Here is a 21577-nt window from a genome sequence, read left to right as displayed (position 1 = left end):
AGAGACGGAGGTCACTGATTGGCCAAAGCAGGTTACCTGACCCCCAACACTTGAACCAATGACAACCATCACAATACTGGAACAGGGTTCCTAGAAAATCCCTTTAAGGCACCCTGTGGGGGTTAAGCAGAACCTGATGGGGACAAAGGGGTAACTACCCTCTTTAGGATGATCAGGCATGCAAGTGTCTGGAAAGATCAGAAGGGATTGCTGTCGCCTTAAGCTGTCCATACAGCCGAGTATGCATGTGCTTTTAGTGGAGAGAGGGGAGTGACTCATATAGATGATAGATCATATATAGGGGTCCAGTTCAGAGCTGGCTGACACCAGAGGACAGTAGTACATGAAGCCCCTGCTCCCCCATCCCCCTTCCTGTAGAATTTCTCGCCCTGATTTCCAACCAAAAAAACTAACCAGGAAAACAGATGTTCTCAGGGAAATGCGTGTTAACCCCTTGGCCCCTGACTTTAAAGGAGCCGTACAGCGAGCAGACAGACAGACAGACAGCGCTAATGACAGGGGGTCCACGGCTGCCAGGAACGTCCCTTTAAGAAGAGGATTTTCCCATGACATAATGTAACAACCAACGACAAGCTGGGCACCAGGGTGCGATGTGCTGCAGACTGTGGGAGAGGATGTGGCCCCCAACAGAAGAGACCAGGAGACCCCCAATCATAGCAAACTAGTATTATCAACCATGATATGTATGATAGGGGTACGGCAGGAGTACTGTACACGTATGATAGGTACATGTATGACCAGGATATAATACATGTAGTGTACATATATGACATGTATGATAGGTAAGTGTATGATAGATGTACTATACATGTAAGTTGTCAGAGATGATAGTACACATAGATATATAGATGTATGTATGAGAAATGCGTAGCAGGGATAACATGTATGTGTGTAGGGCAGATGTATCATGGGAAGGTGTATAGCTCTTGTGCATGTATGATTGATACATTTATGAAAGGTAAATGTATTATATACAGATGTACTGTACATGTATGATGAGGTGTATGTGTGATGGATGTGATTGTAGTGTAGGTATGTATTACATGTGTGACAGCTGGATATATGACAGATGGCTGTAATACATCATATGTGTGATGTCTGACATGTGCTGGTGTAGTATGTACGGGTGATGCATGTACATATGCTGTGTATGGGTGATGCATGTACATATGCTGTGTATGGGTGATGCATGTACATATGCTGTGTATGGGTGATGCATGTACATATGCTGGGTGATGTATGTACATATGATGTGTACGGGTGACAGCGGCTCCAGTGCGGACGCTCCGGTACATAAGATGGCGGTCGGTCGGTGGGTGATCGGCGGTCGCACAGGTGTCTCACCTGCTGGTAGTCGGTGTCCTCCGGTTTGAAGTCTCCGCTGATCACTTCCCATTTGAGGCTGATGTGCGGCAGCCGGTGCAGGAGGGTCACCCACCACGGCGGGGTGTAGCTGATGGCGGCCGCCATGTCACGAGCTCCCGGGGCGCCGGGGGCAGTCTGGGGGTCGCTCTCCGCTCAGTGTCGCCGCCTGCCGGCCATGGTTCCCCGGCTGCTCCCCGGGTCGGTCCCGCTCATCGCCCCCACACACCGGGCCCGGGCTCTCCCCGCACTGCGCCCCAGATCCGGCTCTTTGTTCCCTGAGACTCGTTGTGCTCCAGTCCCCCCTCCTCTCCCGGTGTGGCCCGGCCTCCGCCCCGCCCACACCCCGCCCCTAGCCGCCGGTGAGCCAGGCCCACGGAGCGACACAGACACAGCGCAACACTGACCGTACCGGTCCTGCCACACTACTGCTCAGTGCGACACAGCAGCGCCTCTGGGGCGACACACTACCGGTCAGTGCGACACAGCAGCGCCACAACGCGACGCACTACTGCTCAGTGCGACACAGCAGCGCCACAGCACGACACACTACTGTTCAGTGCGACACAGCAGCGCCACAAAGGACACGCTACTGCTCAGTGCGACACAGCAGCGCTACAACGCGACACACTACTGCTCAGTGCGACACAGCAGCGCCATAACGCAACACACTACTACTCAGTGCGACACAGCAGCGCCACAAAGCGACACACTACTACTCAGTGCGACACAGCAGCGCCACAACGCGACACACTACTGCTCAGTGACACAGCAGCGCCAAAAAGCGACACACTACTGCTCAGTGCGACACAGCAGCGCCACAAAGCGACACACTACTACTCAGAGCGACACAGCAGCGCCATAACGCGACACACTACTGTTCAGTGCGACACAGCAGCGCCACAAAGCAACACACTACTGCTCAGTGCGACACAGCAGCGCCATAACGCGACACACTACTACTCAGTGCGACACAGCAGCGCCACAACGCGACACACTACTGCTCAGTGCGACACAGCAGCGCCACAAAGCGCACACACTACTGCTCAGTGCGACACAGCAGCGCCACAAAGCGCACACACTACTGCTCAGTGCGACACAGCAGCGCCACAAAGCGCACACACTACTGCTCAGTGACACAGCAGCGCCAAAAAGCGACACACTACTACTCAGTGCGCCACAAAGCGACACACTACTACTCAGTGCGACACAGCAGCGCCAAAAAGCGACACACTACTACTCAGTGCGACACAGCAGCGCCACAACGCAACACACTACTGCTCAGTGCGACACAGCAGCGCCAAAAAGCGACACACTACTGCTCAGTGCGACAGCAGCGCCACAAAGCGACACACTACTGCTCAGTGCGACACAGCAGCGCCACAACGCGACACACTACTGCTCAGTGCGACACAGCAGCGCCACAGCACGACACACTACAGCTCAGTGCGACACAGCAGCGCCATAACGCGACACACTACTGCTCAGTGCGACACAGCAGCGCCACAAAGCGCACACACTACTGCTCAGTGACACAGCAGCGCCAAAAAGCGACACACTACTACTCAGTGCGACACAGCAGCGCCACAACGCAACACACTACTGCTCAGTGCGACACAGCAGCGCCACAAAGCGACACACTACTGCTCAGTGCGACACAGCAGCGCCACAAAGCGCACACACTACTGCTCAGTGACACAGCAGCGCCAAAAAGCGACACACTACTACTCAGTGCGCCACAAAGCGACACACTACTACTCAGTGCGACACAGCAGCGCCAAAAAGCGACACACTACTACTCAGTGCGACACAGCAGCGCCACAACGCAACACACTACTGCTCAGTGCGACACAGCAGCGCCAAAAAGCGACACACTACTGCTCAGTGCGACAGCAGCGCCACAAAGCGACACACTACTGCTCAGTGCGACACAGCAGCGCCACAACGCGACACACTACTGCTCAGTGCGACACAGCAGCGCCACAGCACGACACACTACAGCTCAGTGCGACACAGCAGCGCCATAACGCGACACACTACTGCTCAGTGCGACACAGCAGCGCCACAAAGCGCACACACTACTGCTCAGTGACACAGCAGCGCCAAAAAGCGACACACTACTACTCAGTGCGACACAGCAGCGCCACAACGCAACACACTACTGCTCAGTGCGACACAGCAGCGCCACAAAGCGACACACTACTGCTCAGTGCGACACAGCAGCGCCACAGCACGACACACTACTGCTCAGTGCGACACAGCAGCGCCACAACGTGACACACTACCGCTCAGTGCGACACAGCAGCGCCACAGCACGACACACTACTGCTCAGTGCGACACAGCAGCGCCACAACACGACACACTACTGCTCAGTGCGACACAGCAGCGCCACAACGTGACACACTACTGCTCAGTGCGACACAGCAGCGCCACAAAGCGACACACTACTGCTCAGTGCGACACAGCAGCGCCACAACGCGACACACTACTGCTCAGTGCGACACAGCAGCGCCACAAAGCGACACACTACTGCTCAGTGCGACACAGCAGCGCCACAAAGCGACACACTACTACTCAGTGCGACACAGCAGCGCCATAACGCGACACACTACTGCTCAGTGCGACACAGCAGCGCCACAAAGCGACACACTACTGCTCAGTGCGACACAGCAGCGCCATAACGCGACACACTACAGCTCAGTGCGACACAGCAGCGCCACAACGCGACACACTACAGCTCAGTGCGACACAGCAGCGCCACAACGCGACACACTACTGCTCAGTGCGACACAGCAGCGCCACAAAGCGACACACTACTGCTCAGTGCGACACAGCAGCGCCACAAAGCGCACACACTACTGCTCAGTGACACAGCAGCGCCAAAAAGCGACACACTACTACTCAGTGCGCCACAAAGCGACACACTACTACTCAGTGCGACACAGCAGCGCCACAACGCAACACACTACTGCTCAGTGCGACACAGCAGCGCCAAAAAGCGACACACTACTGCTCAGTGCGACACAGCAGCGCCAAAAAGCGACACACTACTGCTCAGTGCGACAGCAGCGCCACAAAGCGACACACTACTGCTCAGTGCGACACAGCAGCGCCACAACGCGACACACTACTGCTCAGTGCGACACAGCAGCGCCACAGCACGACACACTACAGCTCAGTGCGACACAGCAGCGCCACAACGCGACACACTACTGCTCAGTGCGACACAGCAGCGCCACAACGCGACACACTACTACTCAGTGCGACACAGCAGCGCCACACTACTACTCAGTGCGACACAGCAGCGCCACAACGCAACACACTACTGCTCAGTGCAACACAGCAACCCCACAACGCAACACACTACTGCTCAGTGCGACACAGCAGCGCCACAAAGCGACACACTACTGCTCAGTGCAACACAGCAGCGCCACAGCACGACACACTACTGTTCAGTGCGACACAGCAGCGCCACAAAGCGACACACTACTGCTCAGTGCGACACAGCAGCACCACAACGCAACACACTACTGCTCAGTGCGACACAGCAGCGCCACAGCACGACACACTACTGTTCAGTGCGACACAGCAGCGCCACAAAGCGACACACTACTACTCAGTGCGACACAGCAGCGCCACAATGCGACACACTACTACTCAGTGCGACACAGCAGCGCCACAACACGACACACTACTGTTCAGTGCGACACAGCAGCACCACAACACGACACACTACTGTTCAGTGCGACACAGCAGCGCCACAACACGACACACTACTGTTCAGTGCGACACAGCAGCGCCAAAAAGCGACACACTACTGCTCAGTGTGACACAGCAGAGCCACAAACCGACACACTACTGCTCAGTGCGACACAGCAGCGCCACAAAGCGACACACTACTGCTACAGAATTTTAAAAAACAAAAGAAGTTTCTTACATTTTGATTAATATTACGCCATGCGACACACTGACACAGGGCCACCTCTCATGTCATATACAAATACAGCGACTGTCTGCGCCCGGTATCACAATGACTCGTGTAGGGGACACGTATGATGTATATATGACTCGTGTACAGGACATGTATGGTGTATATATGACTCGTGTACAGGACATGTATGATGTATATATGACTCCTGTACGGGACATGTATGGTGTATATATGACTCCTGTACGGGACATGTATGGTGTATATATGACTCCTGTACGGGACATGTATGGTATATATATGACGCGGGGCAGCCATATCTACACCTAAGTTGGCGGCCCCCGGATTACAGGTAGGTGCTCGTGTCATGTGACTGGGGTAACATGGCGACACCCACACTGTGACATCACCATGGACCACCACAACCTGTCTCCAAAAAGTGGGTGAGGGCGTGGGGGGGCTGTTAAAATACAACACATCCCCTCTTTACTGTCCATGTTGTGTTCCCCCCACTCTTGCACCTCACCAGTCTCCGGGGGAAGTGTTGGGATTTGGCAAGAAGTGCTAGAGACAGCTGAGTCTGCTGAGCAGGGAGGGGGCACTGACAGATCCTCTGTGGAGCATGTAGTGCGCCGCTCCTGTGTTATCTGTCATCCGAATGCTGAAAACTACTCTCTGTCAGACTTCTCCCAGTTATCCTGCACATTAGCATGTACACGCTGCTGTATGATACATTGGTCTCTGTAAAGTGCCTATGAGAATACACAGCATAACCCTGGATATCTGTCCCCACCGCAGGGAGCTGTATTCACCTGTATGCAGTAAGCTCCCCCTGGTGGTGGCTACTGGCACACAGAATTGCATCCATTATCTTTCCCCCTAGTTCACCATAGAGAATCACAGAGGAAACTATGCCTGACTACGACTACACTGTTATACATCCTGCTATGCAGTCCTAAACAGTGTGTTGTCATGGATAGTGTATAGACAGGGGCAGTCGTCTGACAGGTTAGTGACCCCGACCGTGACGACTGCGGGGGGGTCTATACAGCAGATCACTCAGGGTGCGGACCACTCACGTCATGGTATGTGGACAAACATCATCACCACGGGGTGACATCCGGATCCATACAATGTACTAACTGGGAGGGTTACAGGATGAACTTTTTAGAAGTTTTTGAGTCTTAAGGTTGTGGAGCCTTAAAGGGGAATCACATTCACTGCATAGGTAATGTATAGATCAGTCAGGCCTCCCTAATAATCACATACAAGGGCTCCACGTCTGGAGGAGTCTGTATGGGAGGGGAATCCAGAATCAAATCAATGGGGTCCTGTTAGTGATCTAGCGCCCCTTTAATAAGCTGGAGCCGCACCCATAAAGTGTGGGTTCTCCTGTGCTCCACTGCTCTGTATGATGATGGGAACCCATAGCCACCCCTGACCAGCAGGGAATTCAGTATTGAAGGGGTTAGCCTAATCACAGGATCAGCGGGGGTCCTACTGCCGGAGCCCACGGTAACCGCTGGAATGTTGCCATATGTTCCATGTTTCCAATGTTAAAGGGGGGAAAGTCCAATGTGGATACAAAGAAGAGTCATTATGGGGATGAATCCGTCTTGGGGCAATATCTGATGGAGATTCTGAATTCCATCTTCCTAGCAACAAGACAGAAGACCAATGAGAAGTCAGATTACATAGGAGTCTATGGGGGAGTGCAGTGAGTCCCAGCTGCTAGGTCTTCTCCCGGGCCTCCCCTCGGTTCTTATAGAATTTTTGTAGCCTACTGACTTACATATGGGTTAAATAAAACCTTTACCTATGTTGTCCCGATGCCTCAGACTGCTCATCTAGCACAGAAGGGGGTTCCTTGCATCATACACAAATATGGTGCAAGGACTTCCCACTTGTCGGCAGAACTGCAGTCTTACTGTATTACAGTCAGCCTTAGGAATATGCATCCCTCTGTTATTCCTACTGGAAATGTGTGAATAACCAAGAAACATGGTCTTACCATTCCCCTGTCAGTGGAGCATATCCTAAACACTGAAAGGCCTCACGCACAAAAACGTTTTTTGGGGGCCGTGATACAGCGTCGCGTGCATGAGGCCCAAAAATGAAGTCATAAATTTTCAGGAGTAATAACAAAGGATAAGCAGCTCAAAATGATGCAAGAATTGTAGGAAATGAGATGATGAGCTACGCTGGGGACAAGGACTGATGTGACAGGCTGTGTACAGCGCTGCAGAATATGGTGGCGCTACAGAAGGATTGGGAAGTAAATCAGAGACCGTCATTGAGAATGAGCGATGCTTAGATCAGTGAGCCGGATCAGAGAGGAGTCCAATGAAAATGAGAAAATCTATGAATTGTCCCCGTGTCGTGGTGAAGGATAATTTCCTGCCTGGCATTCAGCGAGCGCTGCAGTGGAGGCAGATAACGCAGCCCGATAGGATCTGCAGCTCCGTTATCCGTCTGCCGGTACAGCCGCCTATTAATAAGAACCTCCAATGGGTCAGCGATAGCCAATTTAATAAAATAAGGGGTTTGGGGACACAACGGGGGTCCGGAGCAGGAGACCCCCCTCCTACCCTTCCATTGAAATCCTTCTACTAGGGAATAGGGGGCGCCCTCGCTCATAGCACCTGTACCACCCTATACCACACAGACAACCCATTGCTTGTGTAATGCTTTATTATACCTGTGGTGGCGCTGTAGAGAAGGTTAAACACTGTTATACATATGAGATAGTTTCTTGACCCTCTGTTAATCCTCCTGGAAATAGATTACTGAATAATTACTGATCCTTATCCATTATTTTGCCTAGACGGCGATACACAGTTTGTTACTTCCAGATGTAGTTGAACAGCTAGGGCTGAGTTTGGTATTTCTATGTAATGTCTTTGGGACCCCCCGAATCGCAGCGCAGAGACTCTTGTTCCCCCAGCTCTGCCGTGGCTTTAAACTGTAATGTCCACCTGAGGTCTGGTATCCCCCCACACTTCTTAATTCGGTCTCCCATCTCCCGGCGCCCCCCCTCTTCCCCCCTGCAAGTTCATAGGGGCAAGTCATTAACTGCTGCAGAGGGTAAGAATAAAGCATTTCCAGGAAGAACAACAGAGGGACAGTTATATTAAAGGTGATTTTATAGGATTTTTTTTTTCTTATTTTAACACTTTTATTTTGTGGGGCTTTTAACTGTGACCTGTGCCTGATGTGCAGGGTCACTAGACAAGCATAAAGGGAATCGCTGTATGTGCAAGTTCCTAACCTTCTACATGTGAAAGAGGGTCTGTCAGCTATTTTGGCATTTCTGCTTTTGTAAATACTTCCATAAAACGTCAAATCTATTTTTTTTCCCCCTACAACTCTATATTATACGCTTCCTCTGTTATTCATCCTGGAAATTTATGTATAAATTTAGTCCCCAGACGGTAAGGAGCAGCTGTAAGGTGTCTGTAATGAAGCTTTATTGATAATCCTTGGTCCCATGACAGCACAAAATTGCAAAAATCCTTTTTTTTTTGTCTGTAGATAAAATTATAAAATATTAAAAAAAAAAAAAAAAAAAGTGAAAATATTCCAATTACTTACATAAAAATATTTCGGTCCTACACCTTTCTGGATTATTTTTCAGTATAGTAATGACAATATATGTGGCCACTATCCTTTCCTCCGCCCTTATGCTATCCTTGTAGGTTACTATTCAGACAGGATATGGTTTCCCTGCTGTAGCCTACATTTCCCATGATGCCTCTGGCCAGCGCTTCCCTACCTTCCATGCAGATGTATCTACTGCCTCCTGCTTGTGATTAATAGGCTTCTCCCTAGCAGCTCTTACATACAGGAGGCTGTGGACAAATCCCCTGCAGAGTCTGCACACAGCACTTTCTATATGGAAAGACATAAAGGGGAGCAAGAAATATGGAGACGGGTGCAGATGGAGGAGCCTGAGAGCTGCCAGTAGGGATTTCCCAGTTAAAATACTGATGTAACAACCTCTATGGCTTCAACAAAATAAATATCATGTATCTGACTCCATGGTGACAGACTACAAACAAACACCGTGTAGTCTGATCCCACCCACTTCTCAGATTTTCTAACTTTAATCCTGAGGCGGTGATCATTTACATCGAGTTGATTCTGTACGGTATAAACCAATGACACGGCTGAGTCTTTGGAGAAGATTTATGAAAGTTTCAGTATATACTGTATATAATATTTACACATAAAAACACAGGATGACAAGCAAATCGTAGAATCCACGCTATGTACAAAGCATCAGGAGATAGAAAATACATTTCCATTGGACGCAATAAATAATTACTATGGGATAGTCCTAGATTCCTTTAGAAGCCCTGATCTATGTGAGGCCCTAGTGTTAAGTGCTTGTTAAAGTCCATCTTAGTCATCTGAGGGGGAAAAAGTGATTAAAAAATGCCTGAAAGAGCTCAGAACACCAATAATTCATGTGCAGCGTCGGTACGCGCTGTGATAATCCTGAGAAGCAGATCAGTGTCACAGCGGGAACAGATGTAGCAGAGCTGAATGTGTCATTTAAAGGGGAACTTTCCAGATAATTGACTATAGACTATAATAATCGAATCATTGAGAGGCCATGATCACTTGTTTAGTTGATTGTTGTCCCTTTTTCAGGTTACATTTTGCATGATGAGGCACTTGTTCTACAAAAGGACAACCCTGATGTCACGGCTGTCCACTTACCCAATCTCAATGTATTGTATGTGATACGGCTGTGGCCCTGCCTCCTGCTTGTAATAGGTTTCTCCCTGTCAGCTCTTATAAGCAGGAGCCGGGGGGAGCAGATCATCTCTGAATAGAAATACACTGGAAGTTCTGCACACGTTATAGTATAAACAGGTAGTGGTAGTCACCACAACCTTTGACCTTTCACCACTTCACACACACGAGGAGATGAACATACCGTTCTGTAGGGGCTGCTACACAGATTCTAGCCCCCATGATCGCTGAGATATCAGACCATTATAATCCTCTCCACAGTCAGAGAGTAGGAGCTGGAGCAGAGGAGGGTGTGTGTTATGATAATCTCTGACGCCCCCTGCTCCAGCTCCTCCTCTCTGACAGTGGAGAGGATGATAATAGTCAGATATCTGGACTGATATCTCAGCAACTAAAGGACCTAGAAAGAAAATTCCAAGTGCCCCTGAATCTGTAGGAGCTCCTACACAATTATGTGAACATCACTGCATGTGTTTGGTGAAAGTTCCTCTTTAAATGGGACAAAAATGGCATTTTATCAGTTATGGAGGATATCTGTGCAGTCAGGGGAGTCTAATAGCCGTCAGGAAGGATACAGCACAAAGTCTGCAGATATTAGGACCAAGCACAAGAATGGAGGCACTTGAGACCCCCTGTTTGGGTGATTGCTGGGAGTCCCCTTGTTCAGATCACCTACAGTGCTGATAGAAGATAAGTCATATTCATGGTACAACCTCTCTGATACACTAAAGTTACCCAGCAGGGCCTTGAACCAATTGGAAAGCTCAGCTCTGCTACATCTACCTGTAAACACATTGAGTATTGTTATGGCTGGTATCTGGTGGTCACATAGGATTGAGCAGCAGCATGTGGCCATGTACGGGCAGCTGGTACACAGACACAGTGACTGTACAGGATCAGGTAACAATACAGAAATTCCAGTCAATGTCCTATTAATACAGAAGCGGTTATATATAATGTATATTATATACTAATCCTACTGATAATCTTAGATTGAATAGCCATGGTCATATCTGTGGTCCATGCCCGCCGCAGTGCCACCTTGCACCAAGCGTGGCTTCCTCCTCCCCATGTGACACGTCTCCTGGCCCTCAGCTCTTAGGTCAAGTCTGGAGATTTGAAGGGCCGGTGGTGTGTCCAATGTTGGTCTAATACATGAGCGGCCCTAGTTATAAAAGGCACGTTATAACCCTGGGAGATGTATGAGCGGCAAAGCCTTTAGCTACTGCCCTGATCTTGGCTTGAACCTTGGACTCTGCCTGAATGTTGCCTGCCCTGACACCAGTCGGTTTCTGACTATTCTATGCGCAGGCTTCTTTTCACCCAGCTTGGCCAGCTGCTACAATTGTAATGACTACTCTGAGCGATAGGTCCAGATCCCTGTATGAAGGTTAAAGTTTGAAGACAAACAGGGTCATTCAGATGAGACAGAATCGGTGACACAGTAGATCCACGTCCCGCTGCTCATTATAGCCTTCATGTCCGCCTGCCCACAACTTCTCCATACACTGCAGTTCCCCCTATAAACAATCATCTGACTGACCTGGAGGCCATAGAGTAGTCCTTGAATTCCTCTGGGGCTTTGCAACCTCAAATCTGAATGAATTGGACATTTCTAAGTGACCCCTTGCTTCTAGTATGTCTGACATCAACCATCATTTCACCTGTGTAAAAGAATCCTCCCCCCCTTACTGCTCAGGACAGTTCCTACATTTATATCCATCATTTTATCAGAGTATTTATAAAAAAATTTAAAAATCACAATACAATATTTTCCTATCAAGATCAGAATGAATTCATATACCGCAGATATTCAGTGGAGTTTAAAGGGGTTGTCCGGAGCTTAAAAAAACATGGCCACTTTCTTCCAAATACAGCACCACACCTGATCATGGATTGTGCTGGTATTGCAACTCATCTCCATACAGAGGAGCTACAATAGTGGCACAAACCATGATAAGGTATGGTGCCATAAGAGAGCAGCCATGATTTTCAACCTTCAGACAACCTATTAAGGTTTTCCTGCAAACTACGGACTATTATCTATACAGTCATCCTGAACCACTTGAGTATCAGGCCCAATAAGCGGATTCCCACTCCTCTATTTAAGGCACATGCAATTCTGGACCAACCGAGCATGCATGTGTATGGAGCTGTGGGGTGGAATAGCTGCCCCTTTGACAGCTATATGAAGAGTTATGGCTAGCTTTGGTCTACTGGATGTGAAGGCACTAGTGACTAGCATTGCCGCCATGTTAAAAATCAGAGTCCTTCCTCCTCGCCGGACGTGACGGGGACACCACGATGATGTCATCTGAGTCGTCAGAGTGCAGGTCTTCTGCGGGGACGTGGGACTTGCCTGTTCAAACATAAAGATTTATATATACGTAAGATAAAAGATATTTCAGGAACTTGATAGTAACTGTGCTGTGACCGTGGGCACCTACCAGGTGGTGAACGTCTTGATACCGAAGTCCGAGAATTTGTCCTCTTGGTTTTAGACTCTTCTTCTTCGTCAGATATCAATTCTTCAATGAAGTCGTCACTGATCTCCCCACCGCTTCCGCTGGCTATGATAACACATAGAGACACACGTCACCCGATTCACCAAATATGGGTCACTATTCACATGAGGCCAATGTAGAGCAGACATGGGTACCAGGCTCCAAATATATCAGACCCAAAGCACTGGTCCAATCATCCAACCAGATCACAGGAGTGTGATGCCGCTGATCAATTTAAGGAAATGTACCATGAAAATCCATCATGATAAACCAGGGACACTCATATTTGTTAGCCATGGCCTCCTTCCTTCTAAAATCAATTTTATGCGAAAGAGCCCAAAGGGCTCTGGGGGAACATTACTAGAGCCCCTCTGTGCTGCAGCTTCACAGCTATTCAACTGTACAGGACTTCCAGCCCCTCCCACTATGTGAAATAACATCAGACAGAAGAAGGAGGAGGGACAGTGTAAAAGCCTGTGAATCTGCAGAACAGAGTGATTTTAGTAACAACCCCCAAGCCATTCAGGCTCATTAGACTCAGGCTCATAATTTTAAAAGTTAATTTTGGAAGGGGGGAGGCCATGGATAACAAATATAAGAATATTACCACAGTCACGGTGCCTGGATCTATGAGTAAAGTCCCTGGTTTATCAGGATGGATTTTAATGGTAGATTTCCTGTAAAGGGAACCTGTCAGCTCCCTGGTCACATATCAACTAAACATATGGCCTTGTAGGTGCCGTATCATGCATCATAAATCATGGTCCGAATGCATAGAAACCCTCATGCAAATTAGAATTTCAGTGCACCATGCAAGATTCAGTGCACTCTCCATCAAAGGAGGCGTGCTAAAGCTTGTGGCCACGCCCACTGTTCACTGAAATGCTCATTTGCATAAAAATAAAAATGAAGATTTCTATGCATTCACACCACATGACACAAGAAGTGACCGCTAGGTTTATATTGTATGATACTGATACACCTGGAGTCACCAGCCTGGGTCTCATCCTCCGGGGGTCCGCGGCCAGGATAATGTTAGCCAGAGAAGAAGAAGATAAAGCAGCAGGCGACGGGCAATTACCTAGTGAGTGATGGGAATTCTGCCTGGAGGGTTTCCTGGAGTCTGGAGATCTTGTGATGGATCTGGGACTCTTCCGGATGGGACTCTCTCTGCCTTTCATCTCATTTTGCCTGAGACAAGAGAAGAAGTCGGTGACATCAGCATCGCAGCAGCAAACGCATGGAGAAAAGTACTGAGACAAGTCCAATAAAGAAGAGTAGACATTCCTGCAGATTTACACCATGTGTCAGATGACAGGATACGTGACCCATATGTTAGGAGGGGAAGCGCGGGCGTAGTATACACACAAGGGGGGGAGGACCTACTGAAACTAGTGCAAAGGCAAGGAGAATCCCAATGGAACCACAATCCAGTCCAGTTGGGGAAAACTCAGGGGTTCTGTCATGCTCACATTCTGTATTATCATCATTACCTTTGTCCAAGCATTTTCGTGCGGGTCAAATGTGCTCGAAAACTGGACTGCAGGAAGGTGAGGTGGTCGTCACCCCCGCTGGTCTCTTGTTGGTCAGTACCGTCAGACGATCCGCTATCCTGCAAGGAGTTCACAGCACAATATTAAAGAGGCGTCTTATAGAGTAATCTTGTAATGGGATATCACTAGGATTTGCTCTGACTTATAACGGTGGGGGGATTACAGTTTCCATGCAGATCAGGGGTCCCTGTAATTAGGTCTCATCCATTTAAAGGGTCCAGATGGACCTCCATGCAGGGAAAACCATAGATAAGGACACATTGATGTGTCCATTCATCTCAAGCTCTGACCACAGTACGATCATAAAGTGACGCTCAATCCTACTGTATCACTTTAAGATGGGAACATCCCTTTAAACATAAAGAAGACATTTCTTATTTTGAGGCATGGATAGAGCTGTGTCACTTTAGTAAAGGGGACACAGTGTCCTATAAAGTCCCCTTTATCCCCATCCTAAAGCAATGAAAGTTCAAGGGGTGTTACCAAGACTGTCTCCTATCCACATAATTGGGGATAACAAACTGATCAGTAAGGGTCCGATTGCTGGGACCCAAGCAATCCAGAGTGGCAGGTCCAGCATTTAGCTGCTGCTCCATTTGATACTATGGGAGTGACAGACATTGTTGAGCATAGCTCAGGTCTCACAAACATGGAAAGGGAGTTACAGAGATACCCCAGCGCTGTGCTCTGTCATTTACGACACTCCAATACTAATGAATGGTGCAGCAGAATTCACACTCGTCCTGCCATTCCACCTATTATTAATGAGAACGGGACCCGCTTGCGATCATTGGAATTCCCAGCAGTGATCCCCCACCGATCAGCTAGTTATCCCCTATCCTGAAGGTAGAGGAGAAACTTTAAAAGTTGGTACAACCCCTTTAAATCTTTAAAAAAAAAAAAAAAAACAACAACTATAAAACTTATAAAATACTTTTTGTATTGAGGTGATGCTATCCACCCGCCTTGCCTGACCACTCTGGTTCTGGTCAGTGAGTGCGCTGCATGGTACCTACCTGCTGGGTGAAGCTCCTTGTACGCGGGGCGGCAGCTGGAGATAACATCTTCTGTCGCGCCAGGTGACCGCGGAGCGCTGCTTGTAGGAACACGGTCGTCTGGGAGAGAAGCAAAATTTGGTTAGTTATTAGGCAAGTTAAGGGTGTGATATCGGCAACACATACTGTAGTGTAAGCCATCACATCTATGTTATAATCTCATACACCGAGGACATCAATCACCATTTCATTACCCACAACATCTTGATAATTTCTCACACGCTCTGACCTCCCTGGGTCTCACATTACGCAGCAGTGAAGGCCTGGGACAGACGCTAAACCTCCAGCAGCCGTGATGTAATCATCACATAATCGTCTCCTTTGTCCTGGACTCCATCTGTCTGGTCGTCTCATATCTGGCGCACCAGGTCGCGGCTCAGATATCAAACAGCTGTCCGGTCACGTCACGCGCTACATTTATGTGATAAAGCGCCAGATTGAGGAGCGCTAAAAATATCCTTCCTATTAATGGCGCAATGTCTTGTGAATACTTATTGTACAGTCACGGGTAAAAAAAAAAAAATAACTCTGCCCCCAGGGGCTCAAATATGAACAGATGTGGGGTCTTCCAAGTGTCACCGTCATGTTATTTGTGTCCTCTAGCGCCATCTGCAAATATTAGTAAGTAGCTGGTAGTACAAGAAGTAACTGATTATCTTTCACATCCAGGGCCCTTCTACATCGTGGTTAGTACCTTAAAGGGGGTTTCTAGGCTTTATCTACCGACCCATTAGCAGGTCTTACCTACTGAAGACTTAGGACAGATTCACACCTGCATCTGAACCTCCCCTATCATCAAGCAAAGTGTGAATCAGCCATGTTCTCTGTGTAGCGTCCGATCTGGGTTATTATTGCAGCTCATTCAACCCTGAGCTGTAGTTACCCAGCGTGGCCACTACACACAGTGGAGCTGTACTTCCAACTCTGTTCTCTATATTGAAGAGTTGGTAATGTCTGATGCTATGGAAAGGTCATCTATATCACTCAGCTGGAAAACCAGATTTTACCCCATTAAACTGCCAGCCCCCTCAGGTCAGGTATGAAATGTCCATTCTAGAATTCCTTCTTTTCTGTGAAATCTCACCCATTTACCTATAAAAAAAAATATCCGCTAAAGTCAGTTAGTTTTGACTCTTCTCACGTCATTTTCACATGAGACGAGTCAAGTTTAGTGGTTTACTTTAGTGTCGCTTCAGAAGCTCCAATGTTTGGTTCTATAGCACCTAGAATCATCATAATGGGGTCTTATTAAAGATAGGGGTCTCATTTGTCAGATATCATCCAGCTTGTGGTTCTGTGATAAAACCAGAGATACAGGCAGCTAAAGAAATAATTGGAAATGCAGGCTGCAGATAAAGATCCAGTTCCATCTATTTTTAACTGCCTGTATGTCCAGTTCTGTAGCTCACAGAACCAAAACGCTAAAAGAGGAGATTATTTATTTAATATGACACAAAAAACACGTTTTTAAGTAATATAGAACCAAAGATGGGGGGCTTCTGAAGTGACACTCCTCCGGCAACCACTAAACTTGACTCATCTCATGCAAAAATATAGGTGAGACGAGTCATATTTGCCTGACTTTGGAGGCGATTTGTATAGGTAAACAGAGAAGATTTCACATAAAAGAGGGAATTCTAAAAAGGACATTTCATACCCTACCTGAGGGAACTAGTAGTTCAGGGGGGTAAAAGTCGTGGACAGGTTCCCTTTAAGGTAATAAATTTATGATTGTAGGGGATTCACTTCTCGGAAGAATAAAGGGCTTTGAGATCTCCCTGCGTTCTAAGGGCAGCTGCAAAACTGTATATGTGGTTGTACCTAATAAATTGAAGTAACAGAACTTCTCTGCAGTACCAGACACAGCCACACTTCCATGGATGTCAGTGTGTTAGGCACTTAATTGACAAGGAGCATCCAAATTCTGTTACCTGTTCTGTCTGCTGACTCTATAGATATTATGTATAGGATCTGCTGAAAAACTCTGTACATGAGCTGGATCTCTAGGACTTCAGGGGCCCGTAGCAGATCCCATGCCAGCTACTTTGGTACCAGTACCCCTGCGCTCCCATGTCTTGCACAATGTCCTTTGTTATTACCACCAGGAAGCTGGTTAGATGGATTTATATCCAATGTAAAACAGGTTCTCCCACAGGTTTTATTTTTAGAAAAATTTAGGAGAGTCAGGCATAACCTCCCCACTGCCACAATATACAGAAGAGGCTTACTATGGACACACAGCCTTCACAGCTCCGAATTATCCAAAATCCAATGAATTACTTACTTCTTCCAAGTCATTGTTCTCTTCTTTCTGTGAAAACAAGAACAGAAAACATCAAAGTGATTATCAAGTGATCAGACGAGAGATACGGCCTATTCATAATCTACTAAGCGTTGCGCCGTATATAGTATAGTGGATGTGCATGGAATTGCAGCTCAGCCCCATTCACTTGGATAGGAATCAGCCACGTGGATGGCCGGTAAAGCAAAATCAGTGACACAGTGGGGGTGTCGGTGATCAGAGACACAACCATCTAAAATTGATCACTCGTTCTTACATTAGGTGATCAATTTTTTTAAATAATTTCAATAAAGAGGCAGATTTTAGTCCACAGACTCTGTGATGGGGCAGCTCTGACATTTGATAGAGAGTGCTGCCACCTAATGGTGAAGCAAGAAACTACAAGCTGCATTCTTAGAGGAGATATCCGGCTTTGTGTCTTCCCTAGTACTCGGCACATTAAATGGATAACTCATTGCTAAATATATTTTCTAGCATGTGAGTGGTGAATATACATGTATATTCTATACAATGAATATGATGAATGGGGGCACAACTTCTTCCAAGTTGCGGGCACTGCCGCCTCCTCCCCCTTAGCGTATCTTGTTTAGCAACCCTATGTATTACCGCCTTACTGTGTGCCTATCTGCTATTCTCCTAGTGGCACATGACCCTTACCCGGCTTCTATACAGCCGCCAGTTCTTCTGGATTAGCTGCGCTGCCTCCTGTCTCTTCCTCTTCTCTCCTCCACTGGAGGAACTACTGGACCCCCGGCGAGATGATGAGGTGCTCGATGTGCTCTTTGCAGAACTGGGACGTGACCCACGTGACTCCCTTTGAGCCTAAAATGAAAGAAAAACGTCATCCTTTGATATATGATAAACTTTTTTTCCACTTTTTGATCTCTGTAGTCAAAATAAATAATCCGGGGTTACAACCGGGCTCCATGTGAGCAGAACCGGAGCTGTGGGGGGACGCCTGGGGAGTCTCAGATCAAAAAGGGCAGGAGAACATGAAGCATACACTATATAAGAGTCAGAAGGTGTCTATTATAGGGGATCATACACTATATGAGGGTCAGAAGGTGTTTATTAGAGGCCATATACTGTATACGAGAGTCAAAAGTGTCTATTAGAGAGGCAGTACACTTTATTGACCATCTCTTCCATGTATATCCCATACACACACACACACACACACACACACGTGTGCAAATCCTTATCTCTCCCAATCATCTATTATTGCAGAATAGTAGGGAGAACCTCCATGTTGACTAACAAGAGGAGCTGTTGTCCTTATACTTTCTAGATTGACAGGTCACTCCACAATTGAGAATGTAAATTTACCTTTGTCGCAGCTTCCCGGGCAGCCGCCTTCTCATGTTTTTCATCCTCCAGCTCCGCTTCTAATCTCTTAATTTTTTGGCTCAGCCGGTTGATTTCTTCTCTGTGATAAGAACACTAGAAAATGAGACTGCGGGCGATCTAGTAAGGCTTATATTGACTTGGGGTGACGCTTGGCATGGAGATTAAGTATCAGCAGAGCGAGGCAATCCCCATAGAATCTACAAACATCAGTAAACCCTGATAGTCGGCCATGAATAAAATACATTTGAAACTTCCCAAAATCTTATGAAAGGATTGTCTCACTACAAACACATATCCATAGGAAAGAGCATAAGCATCAGGTCCATAGGAGATCCCTCTGAATGAAGCACCACCTACATACCAGGACCACCATCTCCAGCTGCCTCATAATGACTCAATGGAGCTTTCAGTCCACAATTCTCCCATTGACTGGAGGTCCTGGCACATATTTTTTGAATTTCTTATAACTCTGTCTCTTGCTCAGTATCATTGCTACTCTGATGGTTGCCTCAATTCGTGCAAACCTCTGTTTCGCTCAAGACCCCTTTCCTATTCCAGATTAGAAGCTGGGATGGCAGATGTGTCTCTCACCATCTCCTTCTCTGTTCCCTTATTGAAATAATGTGGGAGATAAAGTAAAACTATATAAAAGTATAGAGTCTTATACTGCACAGAATTTACCAATATCTCATGCTGGAAAGCAGATGTGCTGTAGTACAACTACATCTAGTCTAACTTTGTGCCAAAATTTGGACGTGATATCCAACTCTCAGTATCGGAACTTTCATCAAAGCCAAGCACTTATTTTGGCAAAGTTTACCCCATACAGTTTGTACTGACAACATAATGATGTATGACCAAGTGTTTGCCGATTTGTGGGATACCCTCTGGCACCTTATAGAAAAACAAGTTAGGCCCTATCCAAAGGATTCCCCCTAGTGGTAATCCACAATATATTTGGCCAGTGCAAAACAGGGTCTTTAGTAATAAAACAAAACATGGTATAAACATTCACCTCTCGTCTTTTCTCTCCTTTGCTTTTTGCAGCTGCTTCTCAAGTTCCGTTTTCTCCTGCTGCAGTTTTCTGAAGTCGGCCCTGAGGAGGAGAACACGACAGACATCAGAAACCAATACGCCCAGAGTTATGAGGACTCGTCCATCACAGCGATCCTCTACTTACTCCCTCGCCCCGAGACGTTCCTGTAAAGCCGCCCGATCTTCTTTTATCTTCTTCACCAGGTTCCTCAATCTCTCACATTCCTCCTGGGGGTCCGGTTTCTGGACAGATGGACCCTCTCCCTGATTGAAGGATGGGGTACCTGTCGCTGATTTGCCCTGCTCTGCTGGAGACTTCTGGGAACTTTCCAGTTTCTATAAATAGTCAGAACAGATTTTTAAAAAAACCTGATGTAAGGACTTTATTTTATTCCAAATGATAAATTATCTTGATAGGCGCATTAGATAGATTTAGGACCCCTGTCACACCTGATCAGGTCGCTGTGAGAATCCACATCCAGGTGGTAAATGAATAGAGAAGTGGCAAAAAAGTTCTCACTATGGAATGTTACAGCACAATAGACACACACATGGGGATTGGGTAGGTAGCAGGTAGGTGCTGGTTTATCATATATTCGAGATTCTGCAATAGGAAGCGTATACTCATAAAGAAAAGGATAAAACACACATAAAGAGGTGTCCAGTCCATAGATATTCAATTTACATCTGTAGTATTTGTCTCACACCTGGAATCAGGAGGATAGGGATCCTATGGATTCCGTTGTGTCGATCAAAATGCTCACTGGCACCCAAAGAGTAGTAGATGTAGAGAGCGGGTAGAAGTCCTGCTCTCTCCTTTATAGTTTAGAAGGATTTTTAGGGGCAACCAATGTAGTTGCCTTAGAGGGAAGCTGTCACAAGGTTTTACTCCACCAAATTACCAGTCCCCTCAGGTAGGGAAACGTATATCTAGAATGTCGTCTTTTATCTGTAATCCATTTACCTATAAAAACTCCCTCAAAGTCAGAAAAATGTGACTCTTCTGATCCAATTATCACTTGAGAGGAGTGGAGTTGTTAGTGTTATTTCAGAAACTCTTCTGTTCTATAGCACCTAGAAACATGCTGCTAGTGTCATATTAAAGATTACAATCTCATCAAGCTTGTAGTTTTGTGATCTACAGAGCTGGAGGTAGAGGGAATTATAAAAAGGTGAGACTGGATCTTTCTCCGTAGCTTGCATTTCCAACTTTAGCCGTCTGTATCTCTGGTTCTGTAGATCACACAATCTGATGGGATCCAGATCTTTAATATGACACTATCAGCATGTTACTAGGTGCTATAGAACAGAAGAGAGGGATTTCTGAATTGGATACGAGGAGTCGTATCTGCCTGAATTTGGGCGAGATTATTTTTATAGGTAAATGTGAGAGATTTAGCATAAAAAGAAAATTCTAGAAAGGACATTTCAGGAGGCCACTACTTTAGTGGGGTAAAACCTGGTGTAAGGTTCCCTTTAAGACTACAAGATCCATGACCCCGTATATGAATAGAATATATAATACAATGCGAGGAGAAGGAGTCACAAGTCTGGTGCAGAAAATATTTTACTACCTTTCTCACTCACCTTTTCTAATTCAGAAATCTTCCTCACTAGTCGTTGCTTGCTCCACTCGCTGTAACCTATATAACAACAGCCAAGTGTAAGCATAAAATTTTACAATCCAAAATAACCACATTATTGTTTCTGC

At 47.0% G+C, this 21577-nt stretch overlaps 2 protein-coding genes across 5 annotated transcripts in view; both read right to left on the bottom strand.

Moving 5' to 3' along the window:
• TTYH3 (tweety family member 3) overlaps positions 1–1707 on the bottom strand; it is a 64027-nt gene extending 62320 nt beyond the window's left edge. For 3 of the 4 annotated variants that reach the window (XM_072120322.1, XM_072120325.1, XM_072120326.1), the window contains exon 1: positions 1366–1707. In XM_072120322.1, coding sequence (XP_071976423.1) covers positions 1366–1491 — 126 coding nt within the window. In that variant the 5' untranslated portion in view covers positions 1492–1707. The remainder of the gene's footprint in view (positions 1–1365) is intronic. The other variant, XM_072120324.1, reaches the window with a different exon arrangement.
• A 7775-nt stretch (positions 1708–9482) lies between these two features.
• IQCE (IQ motif containing E) overlaps positions 9483–21577 on the bottom strand; it is a 28281-nt gene continuing 16186 nt past the window's right edge. The window contains exons 14-24 of the mRNA XM_072120321.1: positions 21454–21509; positions 20012–20202; positions 19847–19927; positions 18811–18910; positions 18142–18306; positions 17467–17493; positions 15144–15242; positions 14068–14186; positions 13656–13765; positions 12518–12640; positions 9483–12429 (exon numbers count right to left, since the gene is read on the bottom strand). Coding sequence (XP_071976422.1) covers positions 12326–12429; positions 12518–12640; positions 13656–13765; positions 14068–14186; positions 15144–15242; positions 17467–17493; positions 18142–18306; positions 18811–18910; positions 19847–19927; positions 20012–20202; positions 21454–21509 — 1175 coding nt within the window. The 3' untranslated portion in view covers positions 9483–12325. The remainder of the gene's footprint in view (positions 12430–12517; positions 12641–13655; positions 13766–14067; positions 14187–15143; positions 15243–17466; positions 17494–18141; positions 18307–18810; positions 18911–19846; positions 19928–20011; positions 20203–21453; positions 21510–21577) is intronic.

This window comes from Engystomops pustulosus, chromosome 8, assembly GCF_040894005.1.
Source record: "Engystomops pustulosus chromosome 8, aEngPut4.maternal, whole genome shotgun sequence".
In the NCBI taxonomy this organism is placed as follows: domain Eukaryota; kingdom Metazoa; phylum Chordata; class Amphibia; order Anura; family Leptodactylidae; genus Engystomops; species Engystomops pustulosus.
The sequence above is the reverse complement of the archived record's forward strand: the minus strand, read 5'-3'. Positions and strand labels throughout refer to the sequence as shown.